The 11,305-nt window shown below is 54.9% G+C and overlaps 1 protein-coding gene across 1 annotated transcript; it reads left to right on the forward strand.

Annotated features, from left to right (window-relative positions):
* The first annotated feature begins 2,344 nt into the window (after nt 1-2,344).
* Nucleotides 2,345-9,539, forward strand: SH2D6 (SH2 domain containing 6). Its single transcript, XM_090280750.1, has 15 exons — nt 2,345-2,350; nt 2,423-2,468; nt 2,859-2,929; nt 3,035-3,152; nt 3,745-3,803; nt 4,453-4,513; nt 5,364-5,386; nt 5,841-5,901; nt 6,285-6,363; nt 6,572-6,602; nt 6,730-6,754; nt 7,151-7,209; nt 7,506-7,589; nt 7,760-7,918; nt 8,884-9,539. The coding sequence occupies exons 1-15, from the start codon at nt 2,345-2,347 to the stop codon at nt 8,998-9,000; spliced, it is 999 nt and encodes a 332-aa protein (XP_090136876.1). The 3' UTR covers nt 9,001-9,539.
* The last annotated feature ends 1,766 nt before the right edge of the window (nt 9,540-11,305 follow it).

The following is an 11,305-nucleotide window of genomic DNA, read 5'->3' on the forward strand; positions in this document are numbered from 1 at the left end:
GAGCACCTGGAAATCATGGTCTCATTAAGGAAATCCACGAGTACCATGTGTCTAAGTTCATCGCAGGATAGTTGGGTCAGGACCCAATCCTAGGTGAAGTACAGGATGGCTCAGTTGTTTGTATACAGGCTCTGGGCTGGGCAAACTTTCAGTTGAATCCCACCTGCAACACTTACTAATTACATCACCTTGGGAAAGTCACTCAACTTCTCAGAGTGCTATGGATTAAATTGAGTCCCCACAAAATTTATATGTTGGAGCCCTAACCCCCATTGTGACTGTTTTTGGACACAGAACCTTTAGGGACGTAATTAATATTAAATGAGGTCATAAGGATGAGGCCCTGATTCAACAGGACTGGTGTCCTTACAACAGAAAGTGACACCATCCCTGGCCAGTGTGGCTCAGCTGGTTGGAGCATCATCCCATAACCAAAAAGTTGCTGATTTGATCCCTGGTCAGAGCACATAGCTAGGTTGCCTGTTTGATGCCTGGTCTGGGCACATATAGGAGGTAACCAATTGATGCTTTTCTCTTGTATCGATCTGCCTCTCTCCTTTCCTCTCTCTCTAAAAGCAATGAGAAAAATGTCCTTGGGTGAAGATTAAAAACATTTTTTAAATACATAAATAAATTAGTTAATTAACTTAAAAAGAGAAATTGACACCAGAGATTTCTCTCCATGCGAGCACAGAAGAAAGGTCATGTGAGGACAAAGCCAGAAGTTGTCTGCAAGCCAGGAAGAGAGCTCTCACTAGAAACCAACCCTGATGACACCTTGATCTTGGACTTCTAGCCTACTGAACAGAAAATAAATTTCCGTTGTTCAAACCACCCGGTCTGTGGTGTTCCATGATGGCAGCCTAAGCTGGCTCATACACACAGTTTGTTCATCTGAAAAGCAGGGGTAAAACTAGTCCTTGCATCATGAAGCTATTGTGAGAACCCATTGAGGAAATACATACATAAAGCCTGCCTGTTTAGTTTTCCTACAGAATTTTCAGCTCCTGGAACAGTGACTGATGTATAGTGGATGTTCAATAAATACCACTTGAATGAACAAATACATCCATCAGAAAAGGAAGCTGTCAAATTATATAGAACTGCATATCTCAGCTTTTCACTAACCTCCATTTCCTTGGTCATTGATCACAACTAGCCAGCAAATGACAGCAGGCATAAAGGATTTAAGAAAACTGTTACCCTGGCTGGTGGGGCTCAGTGGATTGAGCATTGGCCTGTGAACCAAAAGGTTGCTGGTTCGATTCCCGGTCAGGGCACATGCCTGGGTTCCGGATCAGGTCCCCAGTTAGGGGAGGGCAGGAAGCAACCAATTGATGTTTCTCTCACACATCGATGTTTCTCTCCCTCTCTTTCTCCCTCCCTCCCCTCTCTCCAAAAATAAATTTAAAAAAAATTTTTTTAATTAAAAAAGAAAAAGAAAAAGGTCTGCAAGGACAATTTCCTGTTTTTAATTGGATCTGCCCATTAATGTTATGTCTTCTGTGAACTGGGAAGGGGCTTGGTCTGGCTGATCCCGGGTGAATTTGAATTTCTAGAAGGAGGGGAAATTGATCGGAGAGCTTAGGAAGCCTTTGAACCCTGGTCTAACTTTGCAGGCCTGGGTGTGGAGGGTAGAGCTCTTCCTCCTGTGGGGCAGAAGGGCTGGAGGCCACAACTGTGGGAGGCCTTGTCGGGGAAGCTGGGGCTGGGCCCTGGGAGTGGCTAGAGTGAAGTTGGTCTGGGGTTGGAAGCCACAGTAGGCCCACCTTTCAGATGCTGTGAGATGCAAATGATGGAAACAATAGGGGCTCTATCTCTAGGCCATTTGTGGCAGAGGCTGGACTTCAGGGAGGCACAGGTCCTTCACCTTGGCCATGGTGAGACTTGGTTCTGGGGCAGCCCCAGGTGCACAAACCTGCCCACCCCTGGGAGCCCAGGACTCTGGGCAGGGAAAGCCATCAGCTGCACTGACTACCCCCTTATCTTCCTCCCTGACTCTTTCCAGGACAAGTGCAGGGGAAGCAAGCACTGGTGAGTACTCAGCCCCTCGCTTTCCTTCCACCCTTCTCGCTTGTCTCCACCTTGCCATCCCTTTCCTGGACACAGACATCCTGGAGCTGTGCTGGCTGTGCTGGGCCACACACACCACCCCCCGCACACCCCCTTACGCAGTGAGACTGTACCTCCACCACCCTGTGAGCACCAGGGCTCACTTCCTACCAGCTTCCCATGGGCACCAGTTCACCCAGCTCTGACCCCAGCTCTGTCCTCAGACTCTAACTCCTGCTGCCCTGTCCCAGGCTGCTGTTACACAGCTTCAAGGGCTTCCATTCACATTGTCATGGATGTGAATGTCCTGGGATAGTGCAGTGCCTGGCTGACAAAAACTCAAGGGTCTCATGGGCAGAGTTGATTCTAGTCTGATTACAGGTTGGAGCCACCCTTTCCATCCCCCAGATGTGTAGGTAAGTGACACAATGGGCGAGAGGGGCCTTGCAATTTTGAGTCTCCCAAGTGGCCTCTTCCCATCTGTGCCCATCATAGTCCAGCACCCCTGAGTCATAGGGCCCTAGCTCTCCCACCTGTCTTGGCAGAATTAGGAATGCATGGGGTAGGGACTGGCTTAGGTGCAACAGGCAGCCAGCTGGGAGTCACCCTTGTTCCACATGCCTATGCTATTGGCCCCGCTGTGGTGTGGGACAGGCCCATCATGAATGGCTCCTTTGAGCCAAATGAAGCACTGAGGCCCACTGTAGAAGTGGATGTTTTCTCATATTGGGGAGACAGAGTAAGTCATTGTGCTAGAAAAGGGGTGGGCTGGGAGATGAGGTCAGTCTCATCAGTCTCCTGTCCAGACTCTCCAGTTTGGAGAAGAGATGCCCCCTGCCCATCTCCTCTACCTACCCCAGGGATCTGGAGACACAGGGTAAGTCCAGCTGCTGAGCCTGGGGTTGGGGATAGGGGGAGGCAGGGGCCACCACCCTTCCTGCACTTCCTCCACCCTCCCTGTGCTCATTACCCATTCCCAAAGGCCCAGGAAGAGGAGGAAGAAGAGGAAGATAAATATGAGCCACCCCCCTGTGAGGCTCTGCTCAGGAAGCTGACCTCTGCCCACCTTCCTGGCACTGAGGAGGACTCTCTGTACCTGGGTGAGAGAGCTGGGAAGTGGAGGCAGAAAGTTTGGGTGGTCGGACAGAGCAGGACGGTCCCCACAAGGGCAGAGGCTGCAGGCTTGATTTCTTCTGTGTCTGCTGGGCAGTGGGGAGGCCTCAGCTGGCAGTTGCTGGGGCCTTTTGGCGGAGCAGAGACAGAGAGAAAAATGGAGGAAAAAAGGAAGGGAGGAGGAGGGGAGAAGGCAGGTGGAAGTTGGGGAAGGGACAGGAGTCTGGAGGGGCAGTGTAACCAAGGCAACAGTGGGGAAGCCAGAGACCCGACTTGGTCCCAGGGGCCTGGAGTTCCTTCTCTGAGAACCCAACAATCTCAGAGCAGGGGTAAAGGTTCCAGGAGAACCTCCCTGGCATCCCACCCCAACTGCTCTCCAGGCTGGGCCAGATGGGGGCAGGGAAGCTGGCTGCCTCTAGTTGCCCTGGAGACAGCGCTGTCAGGGAGCCAGAGAGCTGGGAGGGCAGGGAGGGAGAGAGGGAGGAGGAAATAGAGGTTAGGTGGGGGTGGGGTCAGGAAGACAATGGGAACCTACATGGGAGGAACCTAGTGACTCACAATGCTTGGGGTCTTTTCCAGATCACTCTGGCCCACTGGGCCCACCCAAGTCACCAGCACCAGAGCCCCAGCAGGGAAAGGTGAACAGCCTCAGCACAAGCTCCTCCTTCCCCATCAGCCCCACCCCAGGCTACCATTTCCCAGTGAATAACCCTAAGAGGCATCTATTTTGCAAGACTCCCCCACATCTGCACTCCAGAAACCCCTGAAAAATTAGATGCATCAGTACAGTCACTGCTCCCATCTGTCTTGCCTGGTCCTTTCACCCTCCCAGTCAGCATCACCCAGGACTCACCCCCCTCGCCGAGAAGGGAAGGTTGGGGGGAAGGAGACAAAACAGGCTCTGTTGCCCCTCCCTGGCCCTTGGAGCCTGAGGACCCTTCCCTGCAGAAGAGTGAAGAAATCCCACCCCCCCACCCCCAGCTGCCAATCACTCCCAGCTCTCATTCTTGCCATGCTCTTGCTATGGGCTTTGAAAGCTACCACTTTGATCATCTACTTTATTGAAATAAAAAGAAAAACAAGGAGAGATTCATAACAAAGAAAGAGCCACAGAATTGAGGCAAAGGGAAGAGTCGCCTCCTTTGCCCATTAACTCCTAGGGTGCAGTGTTTTTTAAAAGCTGCACAGATGTACATTGTCCTACCATCCTTGCCCTCCCCATGCCTCAGTTTCCCCTCCACACACACACCCCACCCGGTTCTCCCTCACCACTCATTGTGTCCACAGCTGAAGGCAGCACTGAGCCTGCAGGAGGCTGTGAAGAAGGGACAGTCCTCTGGGCAGCGAGGTAATGGAGACAACCTCTCTCTTTCCAGGGCCCTACACGCTCCCCTGCCCTGAGAAGGGGAGTCCGACCCCACAGGGGTAGAGTTGAGCTGCTTTGTAAATGGTCTCATGCTGCATCTGGTCACTGCACTCCCCCAGCTGTTCCTTATTTGCACCTGCCCTGCCGATCCCCCTAAGGCGGGCAGTTGAGGAGACAGAGGCCCCAGACATGAAGTATTTTGCCTGAGATCACACAGAAGCAGAGTCTGCTGTGGTCTCCGGACAGGTGAGGGGCACCCCAGAGTGAAGAGGTCTGACAGACAGCATGCTCTGCCTGAAGGACCCTCTCCATTGAGAAACATTTGAATGTCATCCCTCTCCAAGGCACCCTGTGATGCCATTCCAGTCATTAGTGTCACCACCGTCCAGAGACTTGCCCCTACGGTAATTGCCTAGAGGTCTGTGACCCCAGAACTCTGGAGGGACCTTAGCTGGCATGTTTGTTTTTGTCTGAAAGTGGCCTCAGGAGCGTCAGCCCCCTCCTGCCCAAGGTCAGACAGCTCACCTGAGGCACATTTATTTTTCACATGCTCAGTGCTTGGTAAACCTTCATGACCTTGAGGGGATTTTGATTTTTGGTACAGTCCAAAGTCATCTGGAGCCAAGTCTGGCAAATCAGTTGGAGGTCAAGTCAGGCAGTACCCTGGGGTTGTGAAGCAAGTGACAGTGATGGCTTTGCAGCAGGGCTTCATTGCTGGCTCTGAGGACACCCTCAGATAAGTTCCAAGGATACTTCATGCTTCCAGCCTAAGTTTCACTCAATTTCTTTCTCCCCACGCTTATGACTGGTGGTCCTCTCCTTTTCCTCCCAGAGCTGACTGTGCCAGCCCGAGTGGTGAGCAGCCCCTCAACCCCCACCTCGCACCCTAGGGTTCTGGCTAGGAAGTTGGCAGGGTTGGTGTGGGGTGCCCAGGAAGGCCAGGAAATGTCCTTGAGACCAAGGAGAAAGACCCAGAGCTGAGTCCCTCCCTGTCGGCCATAAGGGTGTAAGTCAGTTGTCCTGGGGGTGCTACCCAGAGCTACTGGGGTGGCCTTGCCCAGAGCTCCTCCTGGTCACCCACATTCTCTGAGAGCTGGAGCCTGCAAGCCCCTCTGAAAGGGAAGATGCTTGTGGGGTATCCCCTTCCAGGCAAAGGAGCAATTTTAATCATTCCAGTTGGTTCCCAGAAACAGGTTCACCTCGTGAGCGGGGAGTGAGGTGCCAATGGCCTCCCCCAACCCCAGTGATGGCTCTGCCCTCTCCCCCACTCATTGTCAAACCCTTGGTCCTACACCCATCCCTACCTTAGGTGCCAGGCTCTGCAAAGAAACCTGAGGAGGACATCTACCTGGAGTGTGAGCCCAGTCCAGGTGAACGCCTCCCTCTGCCCCAGATCTATTGCGCCCTGAGGCCCTTGGCTGCCCACAGCCCCACACGCCCTTCTGACTCCATTTCCTTCCTTTGTCTTCTCTCAGCACCCCCACCAACACACATTTGCCTTCAGACACACACAGGGATACACACACTTCCACCTTTGGTCCAGGTTGACCCCCACTGTGGCTGCAAGGGAGGGACCCTGTAGAGCAAGGGCTGTGTGGGGGACTGGCTAGCTGTCGCAGCCTGCTTGGAAGGCTTCCCAGGAAGCCCAGGCTGCAGAGAAGCAGCAGGCCCTGCAGCTGTCTTCAGCCCCTCCCTGGCCTGCGAGGTTTCCTTGCCTCGCCCCCAGCCCAGCAAGGCTTGTCCTCTGTTTTAGTCCCTGCCTTGCCTCAGACTCTGAGCTCCCAGGGCCCGATGCCCCCAGGCCCTCTGCCAAGGACATCAGTAGTACCCAGGTAAGTGCCCCACCAGGGGTGTGTATGTGTGTGTGTGTGTGTGTGTGTGTGTGTGAGAGAGAGAGAGAGAGAGAGAGAGAGAGAGAGAGAGAGAGAGAGAGTACTCAGCCTTCCCTAGTCTTGACCCTGGGATCTCTGGGTTCACTGGGCCTTTGTTTTTGAGGGAAGTAAAGACCCTGACATATGTTCCCCAATTTTCTCCCCACAGGCCCACCATAGGTCCCCAGGAAGCTCAGAATGTAAGAGGCTTGTGGTCAGGGGAAAGTGAACTGGGAGGGAGGGAGAGAGTCTCAAGTTGGGACTTCAGGCCCAGAGAAGCAGGCCTGCAGGGCCCAGTCTCTTCTGACCAGACCTCCTGTGTCCCAGGGAGCAGCGAATGCCACCTCTAAAGGTGAGTAGAGACACCTTCATCACGAACCCTGGGAAGTCCTGCCAGGTCCCAGCCCAGCTATAGCCCTGCAGGCCATGGACACCCTCACAGCCCCTCAGGCCCCACTTTGCTGCAGCTCTGCCTCCAGTTGAGAGCAGGCCTGAGGAGATCCTCTTGGGCATTTTCCAAGGTCTGCATCAAAGCGGGAAGCTCCCAGCCTATACCTCAAGACCACCCCTCATTTGGGTCCTAGAAGAGCCCAAGACCTGGAGAATAGGGGTGAAATGCTGGGTGCCATGCTTTGGGTTTCAGCCCTATGCACACACCTCTCCAACCACCCCCACCCCTGCAGCTGGGCCCCAAACCTCCTTGGTCTAATCTCCTCCCAGCTGCAGTTCTATAATCTGCTTCTTCCAGCAGGAAGGAGCTTCTCTCTTTCCTCTGCAGGTGCCACCAGAAGCACCTCAGCTGCTGAGGTGAGGAGGGGCTGGGAGAGGGCTAGAGGTGGAGCCTGTGAGTAAATCTCTTGGGCTGGTATTCACCACTGCAAGGAACATGTATTGAACACGTGCATGTGGCACCATGCTGGGTACCAGGCACTGACACATCTTAGTTCAACTTGCACAGACTCAGTCTGGGGGTGGCAGCTGTGAACACAAATAACTGCCCCTGGGGTCTCTGCTCCCCACCCCCACCCAGTGCCCCAGCACACACATCTCTGAATGCCTGTGAGTGTGTGTCTGTGTGTGTGTGTGTGTGTGTGTATGTATAGGAAGGCAGCCTGCTGGGTCAGCCTTGGTACTCGGGGAACTGTGACCGTCATGCTGTTGAGAATGCCCTGCTCCAATGCCAAAAGGTGAGCAATCACAGAGTCCGTGGGCCTTCCCAGTAACCCCTTCTGCTCATGAGCTGTGGCTGGCTGAGCAGGCATGCACAGCAGGGCAAGGGGTGGGGGACGGCCATCATGGGTCAGGGCTGCAGATGGACACTTGGAAGATGAGGCTGATGGATGGGTCTCCCCCACAGGACGGGGCCTACACTGTGCGCCCCAGCTCAGGGCCTCATGGCTCCCAGCCACTCACCCTGGCAGTGCTTCTCCACGGCCGGGTCTTCAACATTCCCATCCGGCAGCTGGATGGTGGGCGCCACTATGCGCTGGGCCGGGAGGGCAAGAACCATGAGGAGGTGGGTGCTGGATGAGGTAGGGGACTAAAGGGCAACAGGGACACAACAAAGAAGGACCTGGGTCCACATTCTGTATTTTTCTGAAGTGGGTGGAAATGACAGTGGCCAGTGGCCTGAATCCCTTCCCAGAGGTCCACCTTCTTCTGGAGCAGGCAGTTTCTCCTGCATGTCGCAGTCTGCACAGGGCCTAGGTGGGGGCATTCGCACCTGTAGTGAATTAGCTGGGAGGAGGGCAGGACCCACGTAGTCCAGAGTCCTGTCTGTGCCAGAACTCAACAGGCGCCAGGCACTTGCTGGGCTGCAAATTAGAGACAGTTACCCACCACTGGGTTCCTTATGCTGGAGGACTAGGGCAGAGGCAGGTCCCTAGGGTTATTTCCATCTGGCCTTGGAAATATGATTTGGCCAACAACAAGCCCCTGGGTGTCGTCGTCGTCGGCAGCCGTCCGTCTCGAGAGACGATGGTGTAGCTTCTTAAGAGTCTATCTGCACCGCCGAGAATGGCTGTGCAGTCCAACTCGGGAGTGACACGGTATCTGTCTCCTCCCGTGTTGAATCGACATCTTGTGATGACGCTGGAGTGTCCTCTCCAGTGAAGCTGAAGCTACAGAGCCTGGGCAGGGTGATATGGAGGGTCTGCTGTTGCCCATGCAGCAGACCCCCCCTCTCTTCGCAGCTGAAGGGTCCAAGGGAAAGACGAAGTCAATACAGCTTGGCTTCAGGTGCGCCGCAGGAGTTGCCGGTGTTGACTACAACGTCAAACCGCCTGGGTGTAGTCACAGGCAAATTGCACAAGGGCTGGAATTGGGTAGCACAGTGGCAGTGGAGCCTCCTGAAACAAACAGGAAGGAAAATATTTACAAAAATGTCAACAAGCCCTCTTGCCAGAGGCCGGCAATTCTCTCAGGAAGTTTTTTCCGGCATGAGGCTCTAGGGACTCACCAATGCCCTACCTCTCTGCCCAGCGCTTCTCCTCTGTGGCGGCCATGGTCCAGCACTACACGCAGCACCCCTTGCCTCTCGTGGACAGACACAGTGGCATTCGGCAGCTCACCTGTCTGCTCTTCCCCACCAAGCCCTGATGCCCCAGCAGATGTCCACACCCACCTCTGGTCCCATCAGTTTCTCCTTGCCCCATCCACCTGTCCACCTTGGGCTGTCTCCCTCTCTCCTCTCCCAGGTGTCCACCCTTCCAGGCCCTCTCTATCCGCGGTCCCAGTTCCTGCAGGCCCAGATGAGATGCATTAGAAAAGGTTACCCAGAGACAGAAAGGGTCCCCGAGACTCCGTGCCATGCTCACCCAGAATCTGTCCCTGTGGTCCCTGCTGCCTCTCCAAGGCTGGGAAGCAAGGGTCAGGCAGGGCCCCCATTCCTAGCCCCTAGGAATAGCTGTGTCCACCCTGTTGCTAGGGCCTCCCAAGCAGCTCTGGATGAAGGCCTCCTCGGGGGAGCCTGAGCCTTTTGGGGACAGCACAGGCACTGCTGGGACACAGAGAGAATCCTCTCACCTTCTTTTGAAGGCTTAAGATGGGGCTGGCACCTTAGAGGGACTTGGTTGCCCTGCACATATTTTGCTTTCAATAAATATTTGTTGAATAAATTCTTGAATTTGCTGAGCGAAGCAGAGGTGGCTTCTGTGAGGCTCCAAGGCTCTCAAGTGTCCCAGGGCACAGATTAGTCCTGGGAGTGACAGAGCAGTGGTGGCCAGGCCAGTGCAATCCAGGCCAGCCCCATTTCTGCCCACTGACTGGGGCATCTGTCCTTAGATGGTCTGTGCTGAGGACCATCTCCAGGGTGGCTGGCTTTTGTTTTGCTTTGCTTGCAGTGGTGGGAGAGGGGAAGGAAGGGAGGCTCAGTGTTGTCTCTGCCACTCCATAAATGATGCGAATGGAGTTAAGCACAGGCAGACCCCAAGAAACCACTGGATGACGGGCTCGCCAGTCCTAGGAGTACAACGCTGAGGATAGACCGGCAGTGGCGCTGCGGGAGGAGGAGAGGCCATCCGGGCAGCGCTGGCTGCGGGGCGTGCCGGAGGCCCAGCGCGCTACAGGGTTCCGGGACCCGAGATGTGCAGCGTGCCAGGGCTGGGAAGGGCGGCGAGGGGCCGAGGGTTGGGGCGACCGGGCCTGGCTGGGCGCCGAGAACACCGGGTGCCGGAAGCGCCATGTGACTGTTACTCCGCAGAAACAAAGGGCAGCTCTGCGGCGCCCAGCGCACAGGCTGGCACGCAGGGCCTGTACCCCAACCCGCTTCGGCCCCCGGCCATGCCTCCCGATGGACCCTGGGCTCTGGCCAGGCGGGAGGCACGGGATCCCAGGGGAGACAGGAAGGGGCCGGCCAAGGACACTGAGGAATGCAAGTGCGAGGCTGGGAGCGGAAGAGGGGCAGGGGAGGGCGGTCTGGGTCTGGGTCTGGCCGGAGGGCGTTGAAGGTTGTTATTGCTGTTGTCGCTCTTATAAATTGCCGCCTGGGCCTTGATTTCTGATATGGAGGTGAAGATAACTGTCCCTCCCCAACTATCCCAGAGTTAGGAAGCGTAAATGAGGCTTTCCTCTTAAAATGACCAGCACTGTGCAGGGCCTGGTGGGCAGTACTCTAGCTCCTCTCCCAAATAAGCACTTTCAAGTCACAGCAGGGGTGTAGTTTTCCACCAGGGTACCAGGAAAAGGATCAGGACGGAGCAGCTGGCACAGGGCTGGGGCAGGGTGAGCCCTGCTGTATGTGTATGTGGGGAGAAGATTAGGAGCTGGGGGATGTAGCAGAAGCAGGTGGATCGGAGAGCCCCCAAGACAGCCTCCCTCAGCTCTGTTAGCCAGCTCTGGGTCTCTATGAGCCCCGGAGAGGAGGGACCTCTCTCCTCTACTTTCTCCAGCCTGACCCAAACGGAGAGGCCCTTACCAGGACCCACTCCCAGCTGAGGGCTAAGTTGAAGGAACTTCCTTCCCTGGGGAAAAAGAGGACTGAGCAGTCCCAGCAGTGGGGACTGAATACCAGAAAGAGCATGGTCTGGAGAGCGACTGAGCCTGGCTACTGCCTCCTCAGCCTATAGTTTTGTGCTTCAGTGTTGCCTTTTCCAGGAATCCTTCATGGCTCCTCCAGCCTGGGCGTAGGCACTAAGGACACTCCCTAGCCATGGCCTTTCACTCTCCCCACTACTGTGTGTCCAGGGCCTGGAATATAGTAGGTGCCAAATATTTGTTGAGTGACAGAATAGGTCAAATCTACCCTAGATTCCTTTCAAGCTGATAACATTCCTTAAAAAAAAATTTTTTTTTTAAACCTCACCCCAGGATATGTCTAATGACTTTTTTTTTTTTTGGAGCTCACTCGCTGCTCTACCCTAAAGGGCTCTTTGCCCCTCCCTCTTCTCTCTTGATTTTTGTTTTA

Source organism: Furipterus horrens, unplaced genomic scaffold, assembly GCF_987537825.1.
Source record: "Furipterus horrens unplaced genomic scaffold, mFurHor1.1.pri manual_scaffold_6, whole genome shotgun sequence".
Classification (NCBI taxonomy): Eukaryota; Metazoa; Chordata; class Mammalia; order Chiroptera; family Furipteridae; genus Furipterus; species Furipterus horrens.